Source organism: Alosa pseudoharengus, unplaced genomic scaffold, assembly GCF_046254945.1.
Source record: "Alosa pseudoharengus isolate Yale_2024_CS ecotype anadromous, Long Island Sound unplaced genomic scaffold, YU_APseudo_1.1 YU_APseudo_1.1_scf_12, whole genome shotgun sequence".
NCBI classification, from domain to species: domain Eukaryota; kingdom Metazoa; phylum Chordata; class Actinopteri; order Clupeiformes; family Clupeidae; genus Alosa; species Alosa pseudoharengus.
Genome location: NW_027468587.1, coordinates 6,473,090 through 6,500,465, shown reverse-complemented (window position 1 = coordinate 6,500,465; position 27,376 = coordinate 6,473,090). Strand labels below are relative to the sequence as shown.

The window sequence follows — 27,376 nt, the reverse complement described above, 5'->3', positions numbered from 1 at the left end:
ATCCTAGTTTTGTGCAATAGGCCCCAGTTTTGCGTCTTTGTACTCAAAAGAAACTTTAACTTTTGGCCTTTTGAATGTCTTTCATTTTCACGTCATTCACTTAAACTTTCTTACTTGCTAGATTTGACCAATCTTTCATACCGTACGTGCACAAGTAGTTTGAATAGAACTACTGCTCTTCATTATCTCCCTGCTTGTTGACATCTTATCATGTATGTATTATTACATGATCGCTAAACATTTTATTCTTTTTAATGTTGTCATCAGTTCACTTCATTCAACTGGGCTTGTGATTGAAGTATGTCGTTCAGTTGTGGACGTTCACAAATTGCGGTAGGGGGCGGAGAATGGCGCTGATTACACGATGAACTGTAAGGTTTGAAAAATACCACGTAAACGTAGGTATCACAGTGTTTGCTTTCTGCCGATTAGCCATGTTGCTGACAACGCTACGTTCGCAAATGTACGTACATCTGGTCCTCAGTGTCGGAGTGAACATGTAAGGAACAGAATATAGGCCTAACAGAAGATGTGGTTACAACGCTCCAACGGAAATAAATAAACTGGCTTAAGCGTGCACAAGGCTTAAGCGTTCATTCTCCCACAAAACACACTTTACAAAAAGTAACATCACTATTAACTTGGTGAGATAAGCTATCAGCTTTAAGAATCAGTCTAAGATTGGTATTTGTATGTTGAGATGTTACAAATTGCCAAGGAAGGAAGAAATGTTGGATAAACTACTTAAATCTACTGTATGTTACATATCACTAGTCACAATTCATGAGAGCATTCAATATGCAGTACAAGTGTCCTCAAATTATGTTGCATGACTTAGGCATTGCCTAAAAGCCTGTCAGCCAATAAGGCCAGTAGAAACAGAAGGAATGAAAATGAAATGCTGCTGTCTGAAGCCTGCTTTGCAAATGCTAATATGACAATGGTAAACTAGAGAAAGGATACTACTGTGCATGTTGCTGTTGATGAATATTGTATGGTTCTGTGTTTTACACCATAGTTCTATAAGATGTGCTGTGATTAGAAAGACAAATTATAATTTGACTGTATTAAGCATCTTAAGCATGACACAAACTACGGTTACTGTTGTCTTTATTAAATGATACTCTGTCACCATCTTTATCCATGAACCAGGAAAGCCAGTGAAACCAATAGAATAGGCAAGCATTTGAGGGAAAATAACTCTAATATCAGGATAATTTAATTTTATAAATGAACTTTATTGTCAAGAATCACAAGCTATTCAGTCAAGTATGTTTAAACATCGAACATTAGACCACAGCGAATTCAGGCCATCATCTGTCCTTTCACAGTAAGTCACACCATGATCTACAGCAGTTTCTATGTATTTATTTATTTACAGTTGATTAAGTATTGCTGCTTCCAGCATTGCAGAAGCATCTTTGGCCATCTCCTTCAGTCCTTTGTTCAGTATACGACGCATCATGCCCACAGAAATGATCCCGGCAGGTAGTGACCCAGCGACTACAAGTGCCGATAGCACCATTTTCATTGTCATGAGCGATGCCATCGCGGGAGTGTTGAGAAAGGACATCAACACTTCATCTGTGATTCCGTCTTTAAACCGTGACTGCAGTGCGTTCTTTAGATACTCTTGGTCCATGTTTACACGGGATGCAAGGCGCCGTAGGGAATTTTCATCCAAGCCGAACGACCGGAAAACTTTGCTGAAGAATGATTTTGCAATGCCATAGTCGACACCCAGGGTCAGACCAGGAATGGGCAGTATTGCACCGGCACAGGAACCAAAGGCTTGGAGCGATATCATCTTTTGAAAATGCTTCTTCTTTCTTGCCAGAGCATGAATGGAGTAGACTGGTAGAGACTGGATGAGGGCCTGCTTCTTTTTCTCTGGGAGATCTCTTCTCAGTGTATCGATCAACCGAGTGAAGTCATATTCCTGCAAACTGAAGGAGCTTATGAGGAACACCTGTGGGTTTCCAACCACTTTTAAGTTCTTCGTACAGTCCTCTCTGATCCTAGATAACACATTTTCCTTGTTGAAATCTCTTCTTTGGCGTTCTGCATTAATGTCGTTGTCAATCTTTGAGCGAATGAAATAAAAGTGTTTTTTCTTCCTCTTGATCGCTTTGGCCAGGTTAATATCATTCTCTTTGAATCTCTCTGAAGTGACGATGATGAAGAAGTCATAGCGTTCAAAATGGACATCAGACAGATACGTCTTTGCTTTAAATTTGGGAGTACCGATACCTGGCAGATCCCATATGGTGACATTTGGCATTGTGGGATGCAGGAATGGTGTCGGCTCCATTGTTGTCTCCGTCACTCCTGTTTCAGCTGCTCCCTCATCATCGTTACTCAGACCCCGTATGGCGTTCACAAAGGAGGACTTTCCTGCTCCTGTATTTCCAGTGACACCTATGTTGAGTGTCACATGATCCAGATGTACAACTCTCTGTACAACTCTCTCTGCAATTGTGGCGCTCGTGTTACCTCTTGGTGGAATTTTAGCAGAGGACAAATCTTCATTTCTGATTTTTTGTCTAAATTCTTCTTGAAAATTTTCATATATACACGAAGGCTCTGTGTAACCATTGCTGCATTCATTGTTGTCATGATATATATCATCTTCTTCTTCACAGATATGCTGTGAGTTATGATCTTCTTCATAGATAACTTCACCAACATAGGGATCCACCCCCTCACACATACCCTCTAAGGAGTACTGATCGTCTTCAACATCAAGACACTTGTCGGTATAGACGTTCGCAGCATCATCACCATCAAGGCTGTCCATGGAGTGGATATGATGATTGGCTCCGGTGTTACTGCTGCTGTGATATGATGAGTAATATGGATAATATGATTAAGCATTTGCACATGATCTAAATAACTATGAATAAAAATCTAAATAACTCAATATTAAAAAAAAAAACAGTGTCCGTCTTTTGTGGAACAAACATGAATATTTATTCAAAATCTGCTATATAAAACTATTCAGCAATCAATCGTAATGACTTGTTCTACTTACTTTATATGGTTGATAGATATCTAAAGCTCTGCCACAATTTATGAATATTCTCGTCATTGTTCCAAACAAGAGTACCATTCGACTCTTGTCTCCAGTTGTTTGCTTCCTTGCAATATTTTTGAGTGATAAACAAGGAGAGTAGATGGCAAGCAAATTAGCAAAATAGGTTATTAACATTTGTACCTTACTCAAGAGCAGTCTGTCCTCATGCCTGTTCTTTGTAGATTTAAGAGTCTCTGTGTCTTCTGCTTTGGGAGTTCTAGCTCTCTAAACAAAAAAAAAACACAGTCATTGCTTGAATTCATGTTGCTGTTTCCGTGAACTCAAGTGCAGAATAACTGGATCTGAAAAGCCCTTGTTGGCTGCACTAAGGCAAAACTTGTCTGAGAAGGAAGTGCTCTTTACTCCAGTTTACTGTAATACATTACTGAAAATGTTTGCATATTTGAGTAGTCATGTCCTGCAACTACATACTCCACCTGTTTTTGTTAAATTCATGTTACTGTCACTTTAAGAGCATTGTCTACATTCATAATATTTTGCCATCTCCGTTCAAATATAGCCTATGGCTAGTCCACAAACTAACATTGTTTGTGCAACATTTATAGCACAATATTAACAACGATAAGCATACTATCAAGTTGGTATAAACAACTTTCATTCCTTTGGAAATTGAAGCATGTAATGACATGATGCTAGCTAGATATTTTCTGTTTGCAATTAAAAGTGAATTTTGAACCTGGTACCTGCAATCTGAGTGGAATGTGTTTCAATTGGCATATCATGTGCTTCAGGTAAATGCTTATAGCTAGGATGCAATTCATGAAAATTGGGCACTTCTGGATAAGTTTTTGATTTTTGGCAGGGTGTTAGGTATAGGCCTAAGGTTTTAAAAAAATCCATGGATACAAGTTGGGGTGGCCCCCCTAGTGGCAGTTATCCATAAAATCCAAAATGGCCACCGCCGAAAAGAGAAAAGGTTAAATCTTCCTTTAGTCTTAAATTGTTGTATAATGTATTTTCTCTACTTTGTTTGATACAAGGAATCCAATTTTGATATGTTCTGCTTATTTTAAGTCCATTTCCATGTAGTATTATAGCCATATTAAGCTCATAAACTGTCAATATCTGAAAAAGTCACATTGAAATACTCAGGTCCCTAGACCCATTTTTACCTCCAAGGTATGCTTTTCTTTGTTGATTGGACAGGTCACTATCACTATAGTGTCAAAAATCACATGTTGTGGGGGGCGCTGTGGCACAACAGGCTACAGCTCTCATACCATATACGGGTCCAAGTGCCCACAGGGACCCAGGTTCGAATCCGACCTGCGGTCATGTCCCGGTCCCACCCCATCTCTCTCCTCCACTTACTTCCTGTCTCACTCTTCACTGTCCTATACAAATAAAGGCAAAAAGCCCAAAAAATATACTTAAAGGGACACCAGGCAACGTTTTCGTGTTAATTAATCATCTTCGTAAGTCGGTATATGGTTAAATGACTCATTACAGGGCGAATGAAGACTCTCTCGCCCGCCCCTACTGCCTGTAGGAAGAATATCCCGCTTGCAAGTTCAGTGTATCGTACCCGGCGACCGAAGCAGTTTCAGTTTCCATCCTGCATCCACAGCACAGAGGGAGGCTAACGAAACGCTAGCGATTGTTGCAAACGTGTGCATAATGGCAGAGCCGGCGAAGAAGCAGCGAAAACCCTTGACGGAAGATGCAAAGAAAAGGAAAAGAGCTTCAGACCGAGCGAGGGGGAGTTTCGTAGAGAAAAATCATCAGGCTTGCCTGGTGTCCCTTTAAAAAAAATATCACATGTTGTGACCAAAAGGACCATTGTTGAGGCCTTAAATAAACACAACTTCAGAACTATGCAACAGTTAAAGTTATATTAGGCTTTTCACCATGTTAACTCATTGAATGCCAAGCTTTTTTCGGGAGCTTTGTCCTAGAGTGCCAGCAATCTAGACCAGTGGTTCTTAACTGGTCATGGCTTTGGGACTCACAATTTCTCATGTTCATTTAGTCGCGACCCATATTTTTTTTTTTTTAGTGTTCAAGCCAACAGATAAGGTGAGCTAACATGATAAGACACGCAAAGTGCCTGTAGGCCTACTTGTTTAGAACATGCTGATGTTTGGCATTACATTTGTGAAGTCTTCAGGATATTAAGATAGTACTGTAGATCTGACAAAGTAGCACTTAAAATGGGTGATTATTTATTTATTTTTTTACCCACAAGCTCCACGACCCACCCAGAATGGTTCCGCGACCCACTTTTGGGTCCCGACCCACCAGTTAAGAAACACTGATCTAGACCATTGTTGATGATTTTTGTACAGCCACAGCATATTCTGTGTTATAGCTATGAACACATACAATAGCTCGATTAAAAGGTGAGACTTTAAGCTCTCGGTGGGTGCAAACCGTGTATTTCTACACACCTCTGTTCCTGAGAAATCCCAAGCTAAACAGTGGCTAGTTTTCATCAAAATCGCTGTTTTTTTCTAGAAATGGAGATATAACTTCTTTCATGAAATATGAAGTGTTGCCTGTTACTTACTTGTGTAAACTTTCCGGGAAGTGATCAGCGAGACCTGGCGAGACTGCCACCTAGTGATAGACCCACGAAAATAGCCTGGTTTTGACCTGACGTGCATGCGTCACTGATTCGACCCAAAGTGGCAACCGAGTTATGATAAAATGTCCAGATTGTGCGTTTTCATGAGTTTCACGATCGTCATATATTTAATTTCCATTCATCACAGAGTTCCCAAAATCACATATAAGGTGTGTTAGAGCAGGGGTCTCAAACACCCGGCCCGCGGGCCAGATCCGGCCCGCGTCCGGCCCGCGACGTATGTCAAAATAATAACGTAATCCGGCCCTTGAGACTTTTTAATTTAATTAAACAACGATACTGATTAAAATAGACAATAGTTCCAAGTACGGTGACAAATCTCATTTGTACTCTGCTCTGCTCCGCTATGTGCTAGACATCCAGAGCTTCATTCAAACCCAAAATCGCTGCGCAAAGTTTTCAGGAAATACTTGTAGCCTATTACACGCGAGAAACACAAAGACGTGCATTTGTAATGACGTGGAAGTGATGCAGGCCATCCGTGTTGCATAAATTGAAGCAGAAATTAAGCAGAAATAGGCCTACACCAAATGTTGAAAAACGTTTACGTGTGATGAAGTCTTAGGTAGGCTAGGTATGTTATTTACCTATTCTAAATCTGAAGGAGAATATCCTTTTGGAGATTATGATCGATCGTCTATTGAATGGAGGTGCGTCTGCGTGTATAGGACGGTGTCCACTAAGCATACCATGCTTATTTCGGCCCTCTGCCCAACATAGCTTGGAGGTTGCAGTGGTAATCGTGATGATAGTGTCCGTAATGGACGTGGTACAGACAGCAGGGCTAGTAGAAATAGGGCTCTAAACTACAAAGTCACCCGCAATATGATGCAAACTTCTGGGTACTCAGATTACCCGTGATAGGAACTGATTTGACCAGAATACTTTATTGTAGGCCTTGTGGTTTAGAAACCATATACATCTTAGGTGTTGGTATACATCTTACATGTAGGTGTTTTCCTGTTAATTTGTTATGTGGGTAATATGAAAAAAGGAAAGTAAACCTGCTCAAATATGTTCATCCAGTAGCCTATTTACTGAAAGGTGCATCATTTGAGGTGCTTGCCATCCAGTAGCAAATTAGATGGGTAAATTTACCCCCCTTCATAAACTTTTGTTTTACTCAAAGATTTTTACATTTACAGTAGGACTTTATCTCTGACCACTTTCAAGCCATGGCCTTTTGAAATTTTGATATAAAAAATGGTGTTGCTTTCTTAACCCTGACGCCTATAGTTTGGCAGGTTTAAAAAAGTTATGAGAGGAAAATATTTTTATTTGGTGTGAAACACACAAATACCTGTTTTTATGCTTTTCATTTGTTTTATCATTTGTATTAATATTTATTATTTTATATTCATTATTTTATTTATAAGCTAAGGTTGTGTCTAAAACTAGATAAAAACACTTGCACTTTCTGTTTGCAGTTTTGTGTGGTATTTGAAAAAAGAACATTGCATTTTCAGAAATAGCCGGCCCTCCAATCAGATGACGTTGGCAGAATTGGCTCCCAGCTCATTTGAGTTTGAGACCCCTGTGTTAGAGTGTCTAGTTTCGTAATTTAAAAAAAAGCTAAAAACGTAATATTACGTTTTTGGCACTCAACGCAAGGGCATACCTGCCAACACTCCCGTTTTTCCCGGGTTTCTCCCGTTTTTAGCCCTATCTCCCGGACCCCTCCCGGTTTGTTATTTCTCCCGGGAAACTCCCGTAATTTGCATGGCCCACACTCCTTTATGAATCGGACCAATATGTTTGTCTAATGTTGACCAGTTGCCAGATATTGTATCAAATGCATTATATTCACACAACCCACACACACCATATACAATTTCAACCCATTTGTCACCTTAACCTGGCAACCTATAACCCAGTTGCGCAGTCGCGTTTAAGCGAGCCGATAGACATGGCAGGTGAAGGCGGTCGCGGTGCAAAGAAACCGAAGTACACTTGTAAATTTCAGCAATGTTGGACGCAACAATTGACGTGTATCTTACCCAGTCATATCGACAACCTCCACGCTTTTTGTAAGGTGTGTCGTGTTGATTTTAATGTAGGCCACGGAGGGAAAAATGACATTAGTCAGCACATTAAAACACAGCGGCACCATCGCGCAGAAGAGGCCAGTAAGGGCACACAGGCGATCTCATCCTTCATCACGACAGACAGAGGCAGACAGAGGCAGAAAACGTGATGCAAGCCGAACTGAAAATGGCAATGTTGATAGCGCAGAAAAAAATCTAAAGAAATATCAATAAATTAAGTTATGTCTTCATATGCCCCCCCCCCCCCCCCCCCCCCCCGTCGTGCCGAAGGGTCCCCGCACAAATCTCCCGGATTTTGAAAACCAAATGTTGGCAGGTATGGTTAAGGGTCAATATTACATTTTAGTCAAATAACACAAAAAAAATACACTGCACTCTTTAAATACTTAAACATCATGTATTATTAAGATTTTTGGTTTCACTCTTCATCATTACAGCCTCCCTCACACTTGCACAATGTGGTACAGCAAAGTCCAGCTCAGTGGCACTTACAGTTGCCCATACAGGCAACCACACAGCCACAGTTGAGGAGGAGTGAGCATCCTTTGCTGCCATCTTCCAGATCTGTCCAATATGGCACCCAGACTTTGGTTCTGTCATTCCATTCCCAACCCCACTCACTGGGGTCTGGAATCTCTGGAGTTTTGGAGAGGGACTAACCTGACTCCGCCAGATGGAATGCTTCGCATTTGCTCTGCATATCCATCTGGAAACTTTCCGTTGGAGAACGTTTGGAAAAGGGGCGAAAATACTGGTTAGCTGATTAGATAAAGCATCTGTCTATCACCACCTATGTTGGTCGGTCCAAATCAAGCAATCAGATAAACGAAGCGTTCTTCTAATACCATCTTTTAACATACAAGTTAGATAAGTAGCTAACGTTAACGTTTTTAAACGTACTATTTGTATGTGACATGAACCTCATCAACGACAATCCCCCACCAAGTTTTCATGGTACAGTAGGCTACACGTCTGAAGAAAGCATATTCCTTCTCGTTAAGTAACTAAGATTCAGAGCTACCAAACACTAACTTGAATTGGCCGTGGAGGATGTCTGTGTCCTTCATTCCTCCCAGCTACATTGCAGAGACTCCTAGCTTCCCCAGTAATACTAAAATATATATGGATAAAACTTCAGGGATAGCTATGCTCATCTCATCCGTGGAAGTCGCCATGTTGTTCAGATTGAACGGTAGCTTCTCGTTGCGTCACACCTAAACCCGCCTCAACGCTGATTGGACGTTCGTTTGGCAAACTGCTCCAAATTTTCTTTATCGGAGAGATGCCAGACTGATCTGTGAGTGAAAATCTGAAACTCGCGAGATCAGGATGGTCTCACGAGGCTAGAGAAGGACTGCTTCCTGACAAAAGCTGCTGCGTGCAGGGCACACTTTCCATGCTGGAATAAGGCATAATGGGTCGGGGGGATTGAATCCAGGGATTTGAGGCCATGAGTGAAAAGAAGCTTCCGGGTTTCATTGACTCACTCGACAACGCAGTTCTTACTATACATGAGTACAGTACAGCGTTTGAGAACTTGCATGTGCTGATTCCAGTGTGAGGCTGGTTGGGTCTTGGGTGATCAGAATGAGGGTGCCGGTGACTTCTGGGTAAGCTGCCCATGCATTCCATGCTTTTTTTTTGCCAATTCCATACATTGCTGATACAACGTCACATCATGTGAACGCGTGGAAGAGGGGCAGTGCTTGACATTTTTGAGGTCCCAGCATTTCTGAGATGTGGTGGATTGGAATATCTTTATATGCCTTCCCTGATCCAAATCCAATCCACAGCTCTGAGAGGCCTCAAGTCCCTGGATTCAATCCCCCCGACCCATCATGCCTTATTCCAGCGTGGAAAGCGTACCCTGCACACTGCAGTTTTTGTCTGGAAGCAAACCCTCTCCAAAACTCCAGAGATTCCAGACCCCAGTGAGTGGGGTTGAGAATGGAATGACAGAACCAAAGTCTGGTTGCCATATTGGACAGATCTGGAAGATGCCAGCAAGGGATGCTCACTCCTCCTCAACTGTGGCTGTGTGGTTGCCTGTAAGGCCACCGAGCTGGACTTTTCTGTACCACATTGTGCAAGTGTGAGGGAGGCTGTACTAATAATGATGAAGAGTGAAACCAAAAATCTTTGAATAAATACATGATGTTTAAGCAAAGTCCTTTTAGGCAAGTCCCTCCACTCTGCGGCCATATTGCAATGCTTTTTGGGCACTCATTGGGCATCCATTTCGGCAGAAATGCGCATGCGCAAGGCTGCATGACACCAATCTTGCTCCAGCGGTGAGATCACAACACATGATTGGCACGATGTCTTCACAACACACCACATTATTGGCTCAATGTCTTCACAACAAACCACATGATTGGCTCAATGTATTCACATGTGAACATTTTGCCGCGGAAGGGGTGTGATTTGCGTAGACAACTGCCATATTGCCGTTACAAACTAAGCTCATGCATTTCTATGGAGAATTTTTTGAGTGCTGTGTCTCCTCATTAGAAAGTCTATGGTTTAAAGGTGCCATGTAGCCTGGCGGGCCATCCTATATCATTGAAATGTATAGTCTGGCATCGAATCATTCACCTCGCTTAATCCAAGGGGCGGGCAGAGAATTGTCTTTCAAACTGCCTAGGCATGCAATAGGCCAGCGCTACGACCATATCCGTATCCGGTAGGCAAAACGGCATATACATCCTTCTTCGAAAGGAGAGACTTAAGTGCATTGTGTTGCTCAATTTTCAAAGAAAAGCACAAGTCCAACTCCTCCAAAGTTGATGCCAACGCCGATTCAAACAACCGCTCTTCGTTCGCCATAGCCACCTTCCTTGTTGTTCACCGTCACAGGACTGTCGTTATCCTGTTAATCCCGCCTTAAGACTCTCTAACGAAATAGAGCGCTGTGATTGGAGAACATCCACGGTGTTAAGCCAATAGAAATCCCTATGGTTTGCTACTAGACGTACAGGCTGAGCAAATTAATTTGCCGCCGCTAGGGTGCGTCTAGATTTCTAGGCTAGGTGCCATGTGTAATGTCCGCCAAAAAATCAATTCATACTCCACATTCCATAAAAGATGGGGGCAGTATACCTCCAGAAAGTGAGTTGGTCTACCCTTGAGTAACAGTATTGCAGTTTGGCTGGCGGTTTTGTTGCCTGCATACCGCCTCCCATGGCCGAAACTGGTATTATGACAACTGTCGGGCTGTGGCTAGTAATTTAGCATGCTAATTCAGGTTGATATCTCTGCAGCACTATACCTTGTCTTTTTTTTTAATAACATCATCACCCTTATTTCTTCTCATTCTTTTGATGCGTGTAGCTCATTTTTTGGATATTTTTACCTCAATTCTTACACATGGCACCTTTAAGTATAAATCGTTTTTTTTGTGTTATTTGACTAAAATATTGATCCTTAACATGGTGAAAAGCCTAATATACTGTAACTTTTCACTGTGGCATAGTTCTGAATTTGTGTTTATTTAAGGCCTCAACAATGGTCCTTTTGGTCACAACATGTGATTTTTGACACTATAGTGATAATGACCTGTCCAATCAACAAAGAAAAGCATACCTTGGAGGTAAAATATGGGTCTAGGGACCTGAGTAATATTTCAATGTGACTTTTTCAGAGATATTGACAGTTTATGAGCTAAATATGACTATGATACTAGATTTAAATGGACTTAAAATAAGAAGAACATATCAAAATTGGATTCCTTGTATCAAACAAAGTAGAGAAAATACATTATACAACAATTTAAGACTAAAGGAAGCTGAGCTATAACCTTTTCTCTTTTCGGCGGGGGCCATTTTGGATTTTATGGATAACTGTCACTAGGGGGGCCACCCCAACTTGTATCCATGGATTTTTTAAAACCTTAGGCCTATACCTAACACCCTGACAAAAATCAAAAACTTATCCAGAAGTGCCCAATCTTTCACATATTCCTTCCCAGCGATTAGTTTAAGGGAAACAAATATTGAAGACTTCAAGACTCACAATTCCATTACACAAAGGCAAAGACCACTCTTCATATTCTATCACAGTCCAAATCATGGTCCGTACAGCCTATGTCAAAGTGCCCTCTCACATTTTATAAATGGTCAGTCAGTAGTGAGAAACGGATAACTCCGCAATCTCCTCTAACATTGTTTTTGTTGTCCTCATAATTTCCTTTTAAAAGTCTCTTATGTTAAAGCTGAAGTTGGCAAGATTTTTTGATCATATTCACTGAAACCGTCACTATGCTCAGACAGAACAACATAATAGCTGGTTTAATTATTATTATTTTTTTTAAAAACTCGCTTCTACCTCCACCTACTGTTTAGCCTGTTATTTGTTTTGCAAAAATCCACAGCAAAATCACCAAAAATACAGGATGTCCCAGACAATTCGGTACAGTTGCATCCAAAGCAAAAAAAACAAAACAAAAAAAAAACAAATATGCCCTCTCCAAGATCACAGCACTTTAGTGGTCTATTAAGTCCCTGTTTGTCTCAGCTGTGCCCCAAATTCCCATTTCAAATGTGTCACCAAGATAAGGCATTTCTGAGAGTGTAAAAAATATATTGAATCAAGGGTGAAAGAATGTATGGAAACATCAGAATTTAATAAATAAACTTTTTGACAAACTTTGAGCAAAATCTGAGATGGTGCAGCAACCACTTTACTGGATTTTGTCTGATTTGACACAGAATGACCCCGCCGTGCTGTGTTGTGCTCAATGTGTCATTTGTTAGCCTACGTGATCCAAAGCACTAAGTTTAAGATTTAATGTTCATTTGGCGTTGCTGGAATGCTGGTAAATGTGTCGGTGGCACTCACTGAAACGGTGTCCGAGTGTGCAGAATCCACCTTCATCACACAGTTTGCACACACAATCAACAGTAGTTGACAGTTTGTGTTATTTATGTTTTATTTTGTTCAACATCAGTGTTCAGTATGGTTTTAATTTCAGTCATAGCTAATAATATTTAGCGATAGGTGTTTTTTTTGTCAGGTAGAGAACTCAGTTGGCCTGTTTGGACGGGCCTGGCCCCCTAAGGTCCGCACATGACGCCGACGCTGCCTCATGGCATGATGTTTGTTCCGAGAAACTGTGATTTGACGTATCCTGATTATTTTTTTGTTTCCATGACCCTGGATAGAGATCTCGCCAAACACGTGTTTTGCTCACGGAATGTGAATTCATGAAGATGAGGTTTTCAAGAGTTTAGACCCTCTTAGTCCTCAACCCTAGGCCATCTTCGCGATTTGGAAGGGAGAACGAGTTTCTACACACTCAGTAGTTCTCAGACATTCTGACAAGGTGGTAACACCTTTGCTATACATGAAATTTACTTATTTGGTCTTAAATATCCACACATGAATTGTTATTGAGCTACTCTCTGTTAAAATTAGTTACGATATGCTTGAGCTATGTGTTTATTGTGTTTATCTTTTTAATGTTCTTATCCTTACCGTAGAAATCTTAAGAGAGTCTGCTGTGCATGTAAATATTCTTAAGACATCTCAGTTTCAGGTTTCGAAGATTTTGCAACAAAATGATTGTGTGTGTGCATGCATGCATGGATGCATGGGGAAAGAAAAAAACATGCGATCAAGCTGCTATGAATCAATATAAAGAAAATAGCTCTTAAAGCAACAAGACAGAAGTAGCAAAAATATTTATTTTCATTCAAGAATGACAACATTGACATTCATTGCAGCATTTTCTCTGCTTACATTTACAAAGTGGAGATATCAGTAGTTGATATGGGAGCATGCCTGTTCCCACAGCCCTATGTTCCCAATCACATTTCTATGTTCCCACCCTAACCTTAACCATTTCTAACCCTAACCTAACCCTAATTTTGAAAATTTAGAAATGTGGGAACATAGGGTTTAATTTTGAGAAAATTCTTAGAAAAATGGGAACTGTGGGAACTGCCAAAAAGAATGTCTCAGTGAAGAAGACTGTTACTCTGGCAGGCCAACTAACCCTTCTTCTTTTTCTGTGAGCTTTACCACCATCTGCTAGACTGAAGTGTGATGAACAGTGTACCCTGTAGCCTCGTTCTGGCCGCCGGGTGAATAAGGCAAATATAGGGCTGACGCCATGGAAACAATAACATTGTCAATCAAGTAGAAAATGAGTCCTGCCCTTTCTGTCAGCTGAGGTACTTTTGCATATCAGTTGACTTGGAAAGAGCAAGACATTCAGAAACACTTTTGGCAACATACACGTTTAAGACCAGTTCCCTATGCCCATAGCGTTAATTAGCGTTGCTAATCTGAACTCATCAATTCAGTGTCTAAAGCATAAATAAAACCTTTATTTGAGAATAACTTTCCATTTCATTGAATTACCTTATACTCTGCTAGTTCCTTAATGCTTTTTACTATTTTTCTGAAGTAGAAGCTTGATTGTTCTCACTTTGTAGCCATTTCAATGATAGGTAGGTCTCCTGTAGTAATATGTATTGTTACCCTAGGGCTGCTCTGATTTATAGCTTGAATGTTATTGCTCATTTTGTAAGTCACTTCGGATAAAAGCATCTGCTAAATGCATAAATGTAAACGTAAATGTGTGTAAAAGGAGGTACATGTTCTTTCAAAGTAAATGAGCTACGTTAAGTACTGCTTTGGCATCCTTCTCCATCTCTTTTATTCCCTTGTTCAATAGATGATACACTGTAGCAACAGAGATGCCTCCAGCTGCGAGGGTACCAACGCCCACAAAAAAAGTCATGACATACTGCACCGTGGCAGAGGCGGTGACGAGAGGTGTGGAGAGGAATTTGGTCAGCACTCCAGGATTCACACCATCCCTAAACTGTGATGTCATGGCTGATTTGAATTCCAATACTGGTTTGTTAACTCGCACAGACAGCCTGTGGAGGGACTCGTCATCTAGGCCAAAAGCCTTGTGGACTTTGCCAAAAAAGCTCAACAGAATACCAAAGTCACACGCTAACGACAGACCGGGAACTGGGTTCAGTGCGATTGCCCCTGCACCAAAGGCCGTTAGCCAAATCATTTTCCCGAACTGCTTTCTTTTCATAATCAGAACACCCATAGAGTACACCAGCAGGGACTGAATGAGAGCCAATTTCTTATTCTCGGGAAGATCTTCCCTCAGAGTAGTTACCAGATCTGGGAAATCATACTTTTCCAAATGAAAGGAAGAGATCAGGAAGACCTTTGGGTTGCCTAAATCTCTCAGGTATTTTTGACAGTCCCATCTGATATTGGCAAGGACTTGCGCTTCATTGAGGCGACTTAGTTGCTGCTCTGCATAAATGTCATTGTCAATCTTTGACCTGACAAAATAATAAAGTTTTTTCTTTTTAAGAATGGCTTTAGCCAGCAAGACGTCATTTTCTTTGAATCTCTCAGAAGTGATGATGATGAAGACATCATACGTCTCAAATTTCTTCTGTTTGATGAAGTTCTTTGCCTGGTGGTTGGTGGTTCCAATACCGGGGAGGTCCCATATTTTGACGTTTGGCATGGTGGGGTGGTCGTACCTGATAGGGGACATGGTTGTCTCTGTCACGCCTGTTGGAGCTGCTCGAGGGTCATTGTTCGGTATGCCCCTGATGGCATTAACCAGTGTTGATTTACCTGCCTCTGCCATCCCAGTAACTGCTATATTAAGTGTGACATTTTGGAGCTGCTCAAGTTTACCCTTAATTATGGTAGTAGCTGCCTCTGTTGTGGAGCTTGATTTATATATGTCAACTATTTCCCTGAAATAATAATCTGAGTCAGGGTCAGTGTAGACGTTTCTTGAACGGGCCATTGCGACTCTGAAAAAGCAAGATAAAGTGAAGATAAAGTTTTATATGTTGTGTATATTCATATAGCTATAATGTGGTATGCTAGTTAGCAGAACAGTTAATAATGCAATTCATAAATAAACTCACTGCTTGAGAGAGTCTTCATAAACTGCTTGTTTTTTTTTCATTGGACATATCCAAACATAACGTATCTGTAAGTGGGACCTGTCAATGCCAGAATACAATATACTTTTTTTAAAAACTACATTTTTACACTTAGTGCATTAGACAAAATGTTAGTGATGCTTCCTCTAAAGCAGACAATGAAAAGAGTCAGTGCACTTAAGGATCTATTTATTAAAGTCAAATGCATCAATACATCGTCAAACATATTTTACTTACAAATATCTTCACATTAAATGACTGATATGTTTTTCTGAAGAGTATGATTTATTATTGTTACATTCTTAATACACATATGATTGATCCTACCAAGTTAAGTGTGAGGAGAAAACAGGCATTGTTATTCATACAGTTTGAGCATTTATGATCACACATTCACTTTCATGTACAGAGTTTGATCTTCAGAGAGTATTATGTCAAAACAAAACTACACTATAATACAACAGAATCCAGTCCACAACACTCAGTTATGAAATCTACACTTGGTGCAGTCTTGCTTTTTCCAGCACAGATTTGGCGTCATTTTCCATTTCATTGAGGCCTTTGTTGAGCAGATAGTGTATGACAGCCACTGAAATGGCTCCAGCTGGTAGCTGCATAAATGGGATGATACCACTCATGAGCCCCTTGAGCGTCATGATAGAGGCCATTGAAGGCGTTGCCAACAAAGATGTTACTGCATCAGTTGTGACTCCATCTTTAAAACTTGATTTCATTTCAGCTTTTAAGTCCTTCCAGTTCAGTCTCACTCTTGTCGCAAGCCTCTGCAAAGATGTATCCTCAAGCCCAAAAGATCTGAAAACATTTTCTAGAAATGACATGATGATTCCATAATCACATGCCACTGTAAGGCCTGGGATAGCAACCACAGCTATTGCGCCTGAGCCAAAAGCTGTGAGCCAGATCATCTTCTGTAGGTGCTTCTTCTTCCTGTCCAATGTCTCTAAGGAGTAGACTGGTAGAGAAAGGACGAGGGCATGCTTCTTTTTTTCTGGGAGTTCTTTCTCAAGGGTGTCCATAAACCTGTTGAAATCATAGTCGTTCAAATTAAAGGAGGAAATCAGAAAAACTTGTGGCTTTCCAACACTACTCAAGTTCTTCTTACAGTCATCTCTGATCTTATCTAACAGCCTCTCCTCGTTGAAGTCTCTTCTTCTGTTTTCTGCATTGATGTCGTTGTCGATCTTTGAGCGAATGAAATAAAACAGTCGTTTCTTCTGCTTGATCGCTTTGGCCAGATTAATGTCATTCTCTTTGAATCTCTCTGATGTGAGAATGATGAAGAAGTCATAGCGTTCAAAATGGACATCAGACAGATACGTCTTTGCTTTAAAGTTGGGAGTACCGATACCTGGCAGATCCCATATGGTGACATTTGGCATTGTGAGATGCAGGAATGGTGTCGGCACCATTGTTGTCTCCGTCACTCCCGTGTCAGCTGCTCCCTCTTCATCGTTACTCAGACCCCGCATGGCGTTCACGAAGGTGGACTTTCCTGCTCCTGTATTTCCAGTTACAGCTATGTTGAGTGTCACATGATCCAGAGTCTCAAAGTCTTCTTTAACCTTCCTTACTGCAGCATCTGATGGAAAGTCTTTGAATTTTTTAACAAGTGTTTGAGTTTCTTTATCATCACTTAACCCTTCAGCAACTCCATCTCCATAGATGTCAAGAATGTCACTCTCAGGCTCTGCGTTAAGATCACCTGACATGGTGTGTCTGCAAACATATTAAGGGCTATGATCAGACATGTTTAAGCTGAAATGCTGTTCTATACTGTGGAATTAATACAACAAAATGATAGAAAGGATACTTTACTTAAAGGAAAATTCCGTTTTTTAGCACTTTAAGGCCCTTTTCTGGTTTGTTTTGGATGAACTAGAGTGGTGGACACCAAAATTTTGACGATTGGTCCTGTCTCGACTTTTCTGACTCGTTTTGAATCGCCTTTTCACCTCTCAGGGTGGCTGGCAATGGGCATACTGTAGTAGGCTACTCAAACATGTCCTAAAACAACCCCTTAACGTTCGTTTTCAAAACTGTGCAACTCACCGAGAGGTTAGTGGTGTTCGTTGATGTTCCAAAACAAGTAGCGTAGCGAAATTAGGGGTTTGCACGGCGTGTCATCAGATCTGGACATCGCCATATTGGAGATACTCACCTCATTAGAAAGCATTAGGCACTGAAGTAAATCCCTAACATCGTCAAGGAAAATGGTTAATTATTGCCGTGTTTTAGGTTGTACCAATAGGTTAGACTGAGAAAAACATCTGGTGTAGGTATCGACTTCCAAAAGTTATTAAAAAAACAGGGAGAAGGGCAATAATGCTAGAAGTTATCAGAGGAAGGGGGGCGCTTGTGGTTGAACTTGGTACTTCGTCTCGCTCACCCAACTCATATGGATCTGCGCTGCCAATAATCCGTAATTTTTCGAAATATCGCACCTTTTCTTGTGGTCCAAGTCCTGCCCTATATGCCTTTGCATCTTAGACGCATTTTGATGAGCTTTTCTGTTGTTTAGACACGGCTACAATCACGTAAGATATCCAAAGTGCATAATACTCCATTGTACTTCATTCACTGAGTACCGCCAATATGGCCGCGCGGGCTGGGTTACCATAGTTACCGGCCAGAACGTGACGTCGGTGCAAACCCCTAATACAGTTTCTGTCGTCTTTTATTTGGCATTTTGTAAAATACCATTGATTTCTGTTGGAAGACTCATTGCACGTTGATATTACTACTGCGCCACCGTCTATGCTTCAGGTTCAAATACGAATCATACATTGCGCCGATATATTTGCTTTTAATAGTCAACGAACTCCACTAACCACTCGGTGAGTTGCACAGTTTTGAAAACGAACGTTAAGGGTTGTTTTAGGACATGTTTGAGTAGCCTACTACAGTATGCCCGTTGCCAGCCACCCTGAGAAGTGAAAAGGCGATTCAAAATGAGTCAGAAAAGTCGAGACAGGACCAATCGTCAAAATTTCGGTGTCCACCACTCTAGTTCATCCAAAACAAACCAGAAAAGGGCCTTAAAGTGCTAAAAACCGGAATTTTCCTTTAAAGGTGCTCTCTGCTTGCTATTAACCTGATTGTACCAGGGATACTGTTGCATGTACTGTATAGCCTGCCCCTTATCCCTGTTGCTGATAGCTGCTGACTACCTGCACAGGCATAGCTGCACAGGCATAGCTGCACAGTAATCAGTGCCAGTATTAGTAGTACTAGTTCTAGTATTTATTATGCAGCCATATGGGCATTTGTACAGTATAACCACCATGTCACTATGTCATAACCCAGATGCTGCAGTGCATACAAACAGTGTGAGTGCATTCAATGCAATGTCCTTATGGATCAGAGGAGGCTCCTTCATTGAGGAAAGGGAGGAACACCCTCCCTAAAATTTCAGAGAAAAATAAAAAATATATAAAGTGAATTACTAATCTGATAAATTACTGTTAATATTACTATTTTTAACACTTTGAATGAACAAAATCGTTCCCCTAGGTCAAAATGCCAACAGCACCCCCTATCGCTATTGAAAATTACTGTATGGAGGAGCTTCCTCCTCAAGCCCCTCATTGAAGTCCATTATAAACGCCTCGGGCCCCAGCGGCTCGTGAATCACGTCGTTTTCAATGGCCAAGGGAGGAAGCTCCTCCGTACAGTAATTTTCAATTGCGATAGGGGGTGCTGTTTTTAGCGGCAACGGTTCAAGAACGTTATCTGCAGTCTACGAATCTTATGTTGAACGGAAAGCTTGTTTTTTGCTCGTGAAATAAACAGTACAATGGAATCAGAGGACAATCTCAAATCTTTTATACATTCAAATACACTGTGAATACACTGATGTATGATGAATGTTTATCAAAGCAGGAAGACCAGCTCCAAAAATTCATATTCCAAAACAAGACGGTAAGGCTAGTGTAGGCTACTGAATGCTACATAGTCAGACAAATAGGCTACTAATGGCTAACTGGTAACGTTAGCCAGAGCCCGTCTACGGAGAGCCTTGCCACTCCGTATTAAGTCCCATTGTACCGAATTTTGGTTGCAGTTCCACCAGAGTTCCACTGGGGGCGATCGCCATGAGTGCAGAATGAATGGGAGTCAATGGAGCTAGACGGCTAAATTTGCCTCTTTCACCTGATTGTCGTTGACAAATCTCAGATTTGATTGTAGTTTGTATAACTTCAACATGGGTTATAGGTCAAAAGTTGAATGAACGAGTACTTATGTCCTTTTGATTTCTTACAGGTTGGGTCGTTGTTGCCCATAACACGCTAGCATTGTGCTAATGAATGACGTCTTGACACGTTTGAAAGGCTTTTTAGAACAATTAAGTGACGTTAAAAAATATAATACTCAACCAAGTGTATTTTCTTTGCCTCCCCTTTCGAAAACAATATTCAAATTACTTGGAAAAAAATTATATCCCGAGAAAAGTGGATTTTGAGGGGTACAGCTCCATAGACCTCCATGCATTCTGCACTCGTGGACGAGCGCCCTCATGTGGAACCACAGAAGGAACTGCAACCAGTTCAGAACAGTTTAGAAACCGGAAGTTTTCCGAGAGTGGCAGTTCTCCCCTTATTAGACATTCTCTGCGTTAGCACAGAAAACAATCAGCCATAGCCTACTGCTGACCTGTCACATATGTGGACAGTTCACTTGGTGATAAAACATTTTTGGATAGTTATGCGTTGTTATAATCATCCAAGTTATGCTTTCATAAATTCCCACTTAGCTATTACAACCTGTCTTTAAATTATAGCGATTTGGCTTTAAAAACAATAGCATGTTACAAATAGCCACATTTAAGGTCTATTTTTAATGGTAAATAGTTACATGGTTTTATAAAACAAGTGTCTATTTTTATTATTATAGACTTTTCTGCCAATATATTACACTGAGCAAAACCTCCAGACTTTCCGTAATTTTTCACATCTGGAAAACAGTATTTCATAACTAGACCTACATATCTTCCCTGACTTCCCAGACCTAAATTTACATTTATTTACATTTACATTTATTAATTTAGCACTATTATCCAAAGTGACTTATATATTTAAATTATATTACAAAGTCCATTGTCCCTGGACGAATTTGGGGTTAAGTGCCTTGCTCAAATGCACAATGGTTGAAGCCAAGAATTGAACCCACAACTTTTCTGGCTGCTGCATGCTTGCCTAGCTCCTTAGGTCAGACCCCCCCCCTGCTACATAGTACATACTGCTGCCATAAATGTGTCTGGATAGGCGGCCTACATACTCTATTGTTCACATATGCCACCAACACCATCACAACCTCACATTTGCCACTAACGCCAATCAAGCAGACATTCCTTCCTCCGTTATTTTTTTAATCACCAGCCGCCACTGTTATGGATTCCCTGGAAGCTCTGTGCCCAGAGCTTTATTCATCCACACTCTGATAAAACAAAATCAGAATTCAATGACTTCACTGCCCTATTTGGCACAAGGCATTTAGTGCACTGTTTTTACCAGTATACAACGTCCTACTTCCCACTGTGTAGCATGAGCAGCTACCTGTTGAAGTTATATAGTCTAATGGTGAATGCCTCTGATTGGCTGAAATGGTTTTACATGTGACGACGTATAAGGATGTAAAGTGTAGTGTATTGTTGAACGTGAAGTAAAGAAGCAGGCTGTCGCCTTGTTCTCGAATAGTGTGCTTGTCTCTGATATTTTCCACCACGCCAATAACACTACACACTAAGTGGGTAGTTTCACAATCAAGGTAAGAGTTTTGTTTCACAAGGCCTAAAAACTACAATTAAACTCGCTTGAAATATCATTGTTTTGTTTTTTACACATTGAAATATAAAAATGTGTCATGCCAAGTTCAAGTCCCTCCAGAGAACATAATATCTGTAAAGTCCGGTAAGGTCACACTACTGAAATGGTAGGCTGAGCAATAAATTGTCTCAACTCTCAACAATTAATCAAATAGACAAAGTTACAGGAACAAAGTAGTACTTTTGCTTCGTCTACCTGTGTAATAATAATTGTGATAATGATAATCATAAGGATAATTTGAAGGGGGGGGGGGGTTGTGTAGGTGGGCCCTATTACCCCAAAGTCTGCCATGACTGGACCTCAGGTCAAAGAAGTTTGAGAAAGGCTGGTCTTGGCGATATAGGGCCTCCTCCTGGCACATAGCCTTGGGCCTCACAACTCCTTAATACAGCACTGGTTACAACCAGACAATGCATGAACAGCCAACAAATCATAACATTTATCCCCTAAATTTGCAGCTGTAGCATTGATGTCAATTACTTTGTTGTTATATTTATTGTTATAATTCCAAATGATACATGTCATTCCTTGCAATACAGAAATTATTTTCTTGATTTTGTCCTTTCAATTTCAACTTTTCTCACACTTCTGACTCTTCTCTGACTTCCGACGAAGCCATTTCTGGTTTTAAATCATCTTGAGCTGCTATCTTGTCACTGAGAAAAAAATAATATTTGGATTGTGGACCCTATTTCTAAGCATTCCAAAAAAATGTTTGGATGAAAAATATGATTCACTACCCTGGAAATCCAGAGTTCTCGCGGGAGCACAATTTGAATTTGCTCAGCGAGTCACTCTGGCAAAGAGTAATGATGCTCATTACTTGTTTACTGTAATTAAGGCGGGAAATTCAAGGACTTATAGTTAATGTGCTGACTAACTGGCAAGTACCTCATAACTCAGACTAGTTTGTAAAATTCTGGATGGTGTTGTCTGTCTTTAAAGCATTAAAGAAAATGTTTAGATGAAAAATATTTTTTACTATAGGCCTGATTCAGGGGTCAAATTCTAGGACAATTATAGTTAACATGCTAACTAACTGTCAAGTACTTCACAAATCAGTTTAGTTTGTATCAATCCTGGACTGTGATGTCTGTTTTCAAAGCCTTAAAGTTAAGATGAAAAACATTGCTGTCTGTAATCCTGGGGGAAATTCATGGACAGTTATAATGAATGTGCAAACTACCTGGGAAGTACCTCACAACATTGCTGTCTGAAATTCAGGGAAATTATAGCCAACCGGCAAGTTGGTGAACTAGGGTACATCAGACTTGCTATAATATTCATATTAAAATGAATTACTATTGAATGATTGTATCCCTGTATGTATTAGGCTACATGGCAGTTCCATAATTTATTTAATTTAATACCAAACATGACATGATTTAGAGGTATAAGCTATTATGCGGAAAAAAGGAACATAATCTGACCTTAGTGGTCACTTTCCAAAAGGTATTTTGTTCTCTGGAGGGACCTAAACTATTTTTTCACCTTCTTCATGGTCAAAGCAAAGAGTTTTAATTTGATACCATACCATACAGATGATGCTATTTTAAAGAAAATGCTCAAGGTTGCCGGATCGGTTCCCGTCACATTGTGAAAGGACACCCCCATACCTTTCAATTTATGCAAAAAAATTGCATTTGTACCTTATGTCACACTTACAGTATGCCCCCATTTCACAAAGTTCTATCTGTGTTTTGTGGTTCAACTGCACTATAATAATAGCACAGGTAGACGAAGCAAAAGACCAGGGACAGGAAGGATGACCGTAAGCTTTCATTTCCCCAGCACCTCTCAAGCCAAAATGCACCACATGAATGAACAAAGGCTAATCTGTTTCAAATGAGTTTATGAGCCCTCTCTATATGAGTCTAGCGGGCAATATTTATCCATCATTTACTCAAAGGTCGCTGCATGAACTTGCGTGAAGTGAGCATGAAATGGAATGTGAAATACCACATCGGACTCGGTGTGTACCAGGCCTTAAAGCCTAGTTTGCTTCTGTGTCAACTCGACGCAGTGATTCCGCCATTGTGAACTTTCTGAATCCTGAGATTTAGATTAGGGCCGGTTCCCCAAAACGTTCTTATCGCTAAGTAGTTCTTAACCTATTCCTTAACCTATCTCTTAACGTTATGGCACGATTCCCGACACGTTCGTACGCTAAGTATATCTTCTGTAAGTCACACGTTCGTAAGGTTGGTCAGGGGCCGGTTCCCCAAAACGTTCTTATCGCTAGGTAGTTCTTAACCTATTCCTTAACCTATCTCTTAACGTTATGGCACGATTCCCGACACGTTCGTACGCTAAGTATATCTTGTGTAAATCACACTTTCGTAAGGTTGGTCTGGACCATTCGTAAGCTCCCTCTTAGCGTTGTTTGAGCTCTCATGACGCTAGTCGCCGCCACTGTGCAGCAGTCTTTAGAAATCAGCGCAGCTCAGTACAAGTCAAACTATGGTAGGCCGACAGTATGTTGACAATGTTGTGGCTCAACGATGATTTTATGTTATGGACATTTAAAGACTAATAAAATATGTTCGCAATGGATGCAGGCCTATTTATGAAGTTTACTTCATTTGATATCAGAACTAATATGGTGGTAATTAGCATAGGCTATTTAGTAATGTCATTAAAGCGTTCAAATTGGCAATCACTTTTGATAATTAAAAGAATTTGCCTCTAAATGGCTAAGATCTATAAATGGGTAAGCATGGTGGTGTCCAGTAAGCGACCAACTAGGCCTATGGCAGCGATCCAACATGTCCTTGTATTGAATCAAAAACGCTGTGTAGTCCATGTCGCTCCATAGCTCTTTTTTGTTGCTGTTGCACAAGTTATTCCGAAAGATGGAAAACGGTGTCACCTTGCGCAAGCTCACCTCGTCCAGCAAAACTTCAAGTTCCTCTGACGAGAAGCTTGGTGCCCTTTTTTTACGTTGCTTCCCCACCATACTGTATCTAAATCTCTCTCTGTTCATTGTAGATAGGTTGCTTTTTATTGAAAACATTTACCAATGGCATTTTTTTTTATTTGAACCTTGAATTTCCCCTGGGGATCAATAAAGTATCTATCTCTCTATCAATACCGCATTAAACAGAAGTAACTGCAGCTGCTTGCCAATCAATTATAATTGTAAGGTACCTTACCATTAATATAAAAGTGTATTACATCATTTTAAGAAGTTGTTAAACCCATGTCAAGAAGCGGCACAAGTGGCACAACAGAGTAAGGAGGGTGGATTATTAGCGAGGGATAGGCCTACCCGGTTAGTCTACCAGTCACAACATATCGTGTGAACATATTACTGACAATTTGATAATTTAGTTAATAGTTTATATTTTACTGATAACTTAAACTATGTTAAAATAAATGTTACTGGAATAATTTGAGGAATGTTTCATTTGCATAGAACGTGTTATGTTTCTTAACGCCGTCATGCACCTTCACGTGAAGTAGAAAATCGATTCCTGAGCAATCGATGTCAACTAATTCAGCACCTTCACTTGGGACAGCTAGCCTGGGCGAGCGACTGTCTTCTATGTCTGTCTACACTGAATCTGTTAAATATGCCCTTCTATTGCATCAAATTCCTCATTAAAAATAGCAGGTAAGGCAAGCGACAGAAAGAAAATAAAAACCGGGCGTTCGACAAAAGTTCTCTCAAAACGTCGAGTTGCATCGCGCTGCTTCAGTCACTTGCAGTCCGGACACTCCAATTGAAAACAATGTAATTAAACAGATTTTATCGCTAATGTTCGCTCGCATCGTGTCCGGTTAGGACAATTTTATTTAATGTCAAGTGGCAGAAACAGGCTTCCATAGAATAGAAATATAATATAATTCACTCTAAAAAGACAAAGATAAAGGATTGTTCAAGTTGCGGGGCAGCTGTGGCCTACTGGTTAGCACTTCGGACCTGTAACCGGAGGGTTGCCGGTACGAACCCCGACCAGTAGGCACAGCTGAAGTGCCCTTGAGCAAGGCACCTAACCCCTCACTGCTCCCCGAGCGCTGCTGTTGATGCAGGCAGCTTACGGCGCCGGGATTAGTGTGTGCTTCACCTCACTGTGTGTACACTGTGTGCTGTGTGTGTTTCACTAATTCACGGATTGGGATAAATGCAGAGACCAAATTTCCCTCACGGGATCAAAAGAGTATATATACTTATACTTATACTTAAAATACATCAAAATCGAATGTTTGCAGAAAGCATCAGTTACATTTATTTATGTCAGGCTGGTCAGTTCTTACTGGATCTACAAGTTCTGTGTTGCGAGCATAACATGAAGGTTAATACTCTGCATTACATTTCTGGCCTCTTATCTTACAGTGATTATTTACACAGACAGCATTACACATATACATCAGAGTCTTAGAGCAGATTGTAATGCAGAGACACTTCCCCACCTCCACTTCCCTTTAGTTTCTGCCTTTGAGGAATGTGCACATTTCCAACACTTCAGTGCTAAAATCAAATATATGATTCAGTATATTCATAGAAATATTCAGTTAATTATATATACTGTGATGATTTGCACTGTGCTCTGATACAAAGAAAATGTCTCACCTTTCTTCAAAACTACATCAGAAGAAGAAGCTCAGCTCAATCATTTTCTCTTCAAATTGCTGTTTGCTGCGGTCAGAAAATATGCTGGTGCTTTGTCGGTCTAAAATATCAAACAAAAGAATTATGACAAAGTCAGTAAAGGCGTTTTTTTTGTGTGTGTAAGTGTTTGCAGTGGTCGGTTTACCATACAACTTTTATACCATGGAGGAAACCATTGCAATGTTCACTGTTTATGTAGTCTTACCTTTTGTGATGCCCTTTTATCTCTGATCTGATCTGTCTGATCTGGTATCTGTTCTGAAGAGTCAACAGTCAGTTCATGCTGGATAAGAAACCAAATTGACAGGAAAAAACATTGACATTCTGCATTTACATGAAATGTATGTCCTCAAATACATTAAAATACATTGAGGAGACAAAATATGTCAATATTCACTGGCTCAAATAGTCCTGAGTCAATTGTGTATCTTTTTCTTTTTGTAGCTGTTAGCAATTAACCTGAATGCTTGGGCTTTCAATTAAAAAAAAAAAGTTAAACGACCATTAGCAAATCATTATAAGACCAACATTTACAGGCTTACCTTTTGAAACACAAAATCAATGAGCTCACTTACCCAACTTCTACTTGCTGTCTATCTTGAACTTAGGGTGGAGTCACACATACCCTGTGGTTTTGTGTATGTGTGTGTATGTGTCTGTGAGTGTGTGTGTGTGTGTATTTCTCATTAATGCATGTGTATGTTGTTATGTATTATTTATTTAGATACATCTCATATACAGCAATTTTATAGCTCTAATGTTGCAGCATGAACATTGTGTTATTTCTAAATTGCAGCTTTTTATGAAGGCTACAGTAATGAATGTAGTTAGAATGAAAGCAATGCTCACCTTCAAGTCATGCTCATGAATGTTGCTCAACTAGAAATTCGGTACCCTGTTTCCCAACAATGATACAATGGAATTTTTGACTTACTGTTTACTGAAAACACTTAAAGGGAATTACACTCATTTGGGAATTACACTCATTGGTGAATTACACTCATTTTTCACCTCCTCTAGCATAGATCATTGCATCACATTTAAAAGCGACTAAGATTTCTGGTAATTTTCCTATTGAAAACTTGTCTCTTCTGTGTGTGTGTGTGTGTGTGTGTGTGTGTGTGTTAATTTTAAAATAAAATAGTCATAGTCATGCAATTCTTAGCACAAAATATTTATCTAAATAACACGTTGACTAACTAGAGCTCATACACACATTTGTCCACAATACTAAAAATCAAAATACAAAAATCACAAGCAA

At 40.2% G+C, this 27,376-nt stretch overlaps 2 protein-coding genes across 6 annotated transcripts; both read right to left on the bottom strand.

Moving 5' to 3' along the window:
- Positions 1 to 1,093: 1,093 nt before the first annotated feature.
- LOC143118795 (interferon-inducible GTPase 5-like) lies at positions 1,094 to 3,397 on the bottom strand. 3 transcript variants are annotated; one of them, XM_076279903.1, is made up of 2 exons: positions 3,215 to 3,397; positions 1,094 to 2,834 (listed from the first exon to the last, which is right to left on the bottom strand). In XM_076279903.1, the coding sequence occupies exon 2, from the start codon at positions 2,795 to 2,797 to the stop codon at positions 1,376 to 1,378; it is 1,422 nt and encodes a 473-aa protein (XP_076136018.1). In that variant the 5' UTR covers positions 2,798 to 2,834; positions 3,215 to 3,397; the 3' UTR covers positions 1,094 to 1,375. The 3 variants fall into 3 exon arrangements, with proteins under 3 accessions (XP_076136018.1, XP_076136020.1, XP_076136019.1); XM_076279905.1 differs by having other exon boundaries at positions 1,094 to 2,831; XM_076279904.1 differs by lacking the exon at positions 3,215 to 3,397 and adding an exon at positions 3,032 to 3,204.
- A 10,092-nt stretch (positions 3,398 to 13,489) lies between these two features.
- On the bottom strand, positions 13,490 to 26,872 carry LOC143118798 (interferon-inducible GTPase 5-like). Of its 3 annotated transcripts, XM_076279908.1 has the most exons (5): positions 26,691 to 26,872; positions 26,321 to 26,398; positions 26,077 to 26,176; positions 15,643 to 15,720; positions 13,490 to 15,525 (listed from the first exon to the last, which is right to left on the bottom strand). In XM_076279908.1, the coding sequence occupies exons 4-5, from the start codon at positions 15,681 to 15,683 to the stop codon at positions 14,328 to 14,330; spliced, it is 1,239 nt and encodes a 412-aa protein (XP_076136023.1). In that variant the 5' UTR covers positions 15,684 to 15,720; positions 26,077 to 26,176; positions 26,321 to 26,398; positions 26,691 to 26,872; the 3' UTR covers positions 13,490 to 14,327. The 3 variants fall into 3 exon arrangements, with proteins under 3 accessions (XP_076136023.1, XP_076136022.1, XP_076136025.1); XM_076279907.1 differs by lacking the exon at positions 26,691 to 26,872 and having other exon boundaries at positions 26,321 to 26,642; XM_076279910.1 differs by lacking the exons at positions 13,490 to 15,525; positions 15,643 to 15,720; positions 26,691 to 26,872 and adding an exon at positions 15,916 to 17,397 and having other exon boundaries at positions 26,321 to 26,642.
- Positions 26,873 to 27,376: the final 504 nt, after the last annotated feature.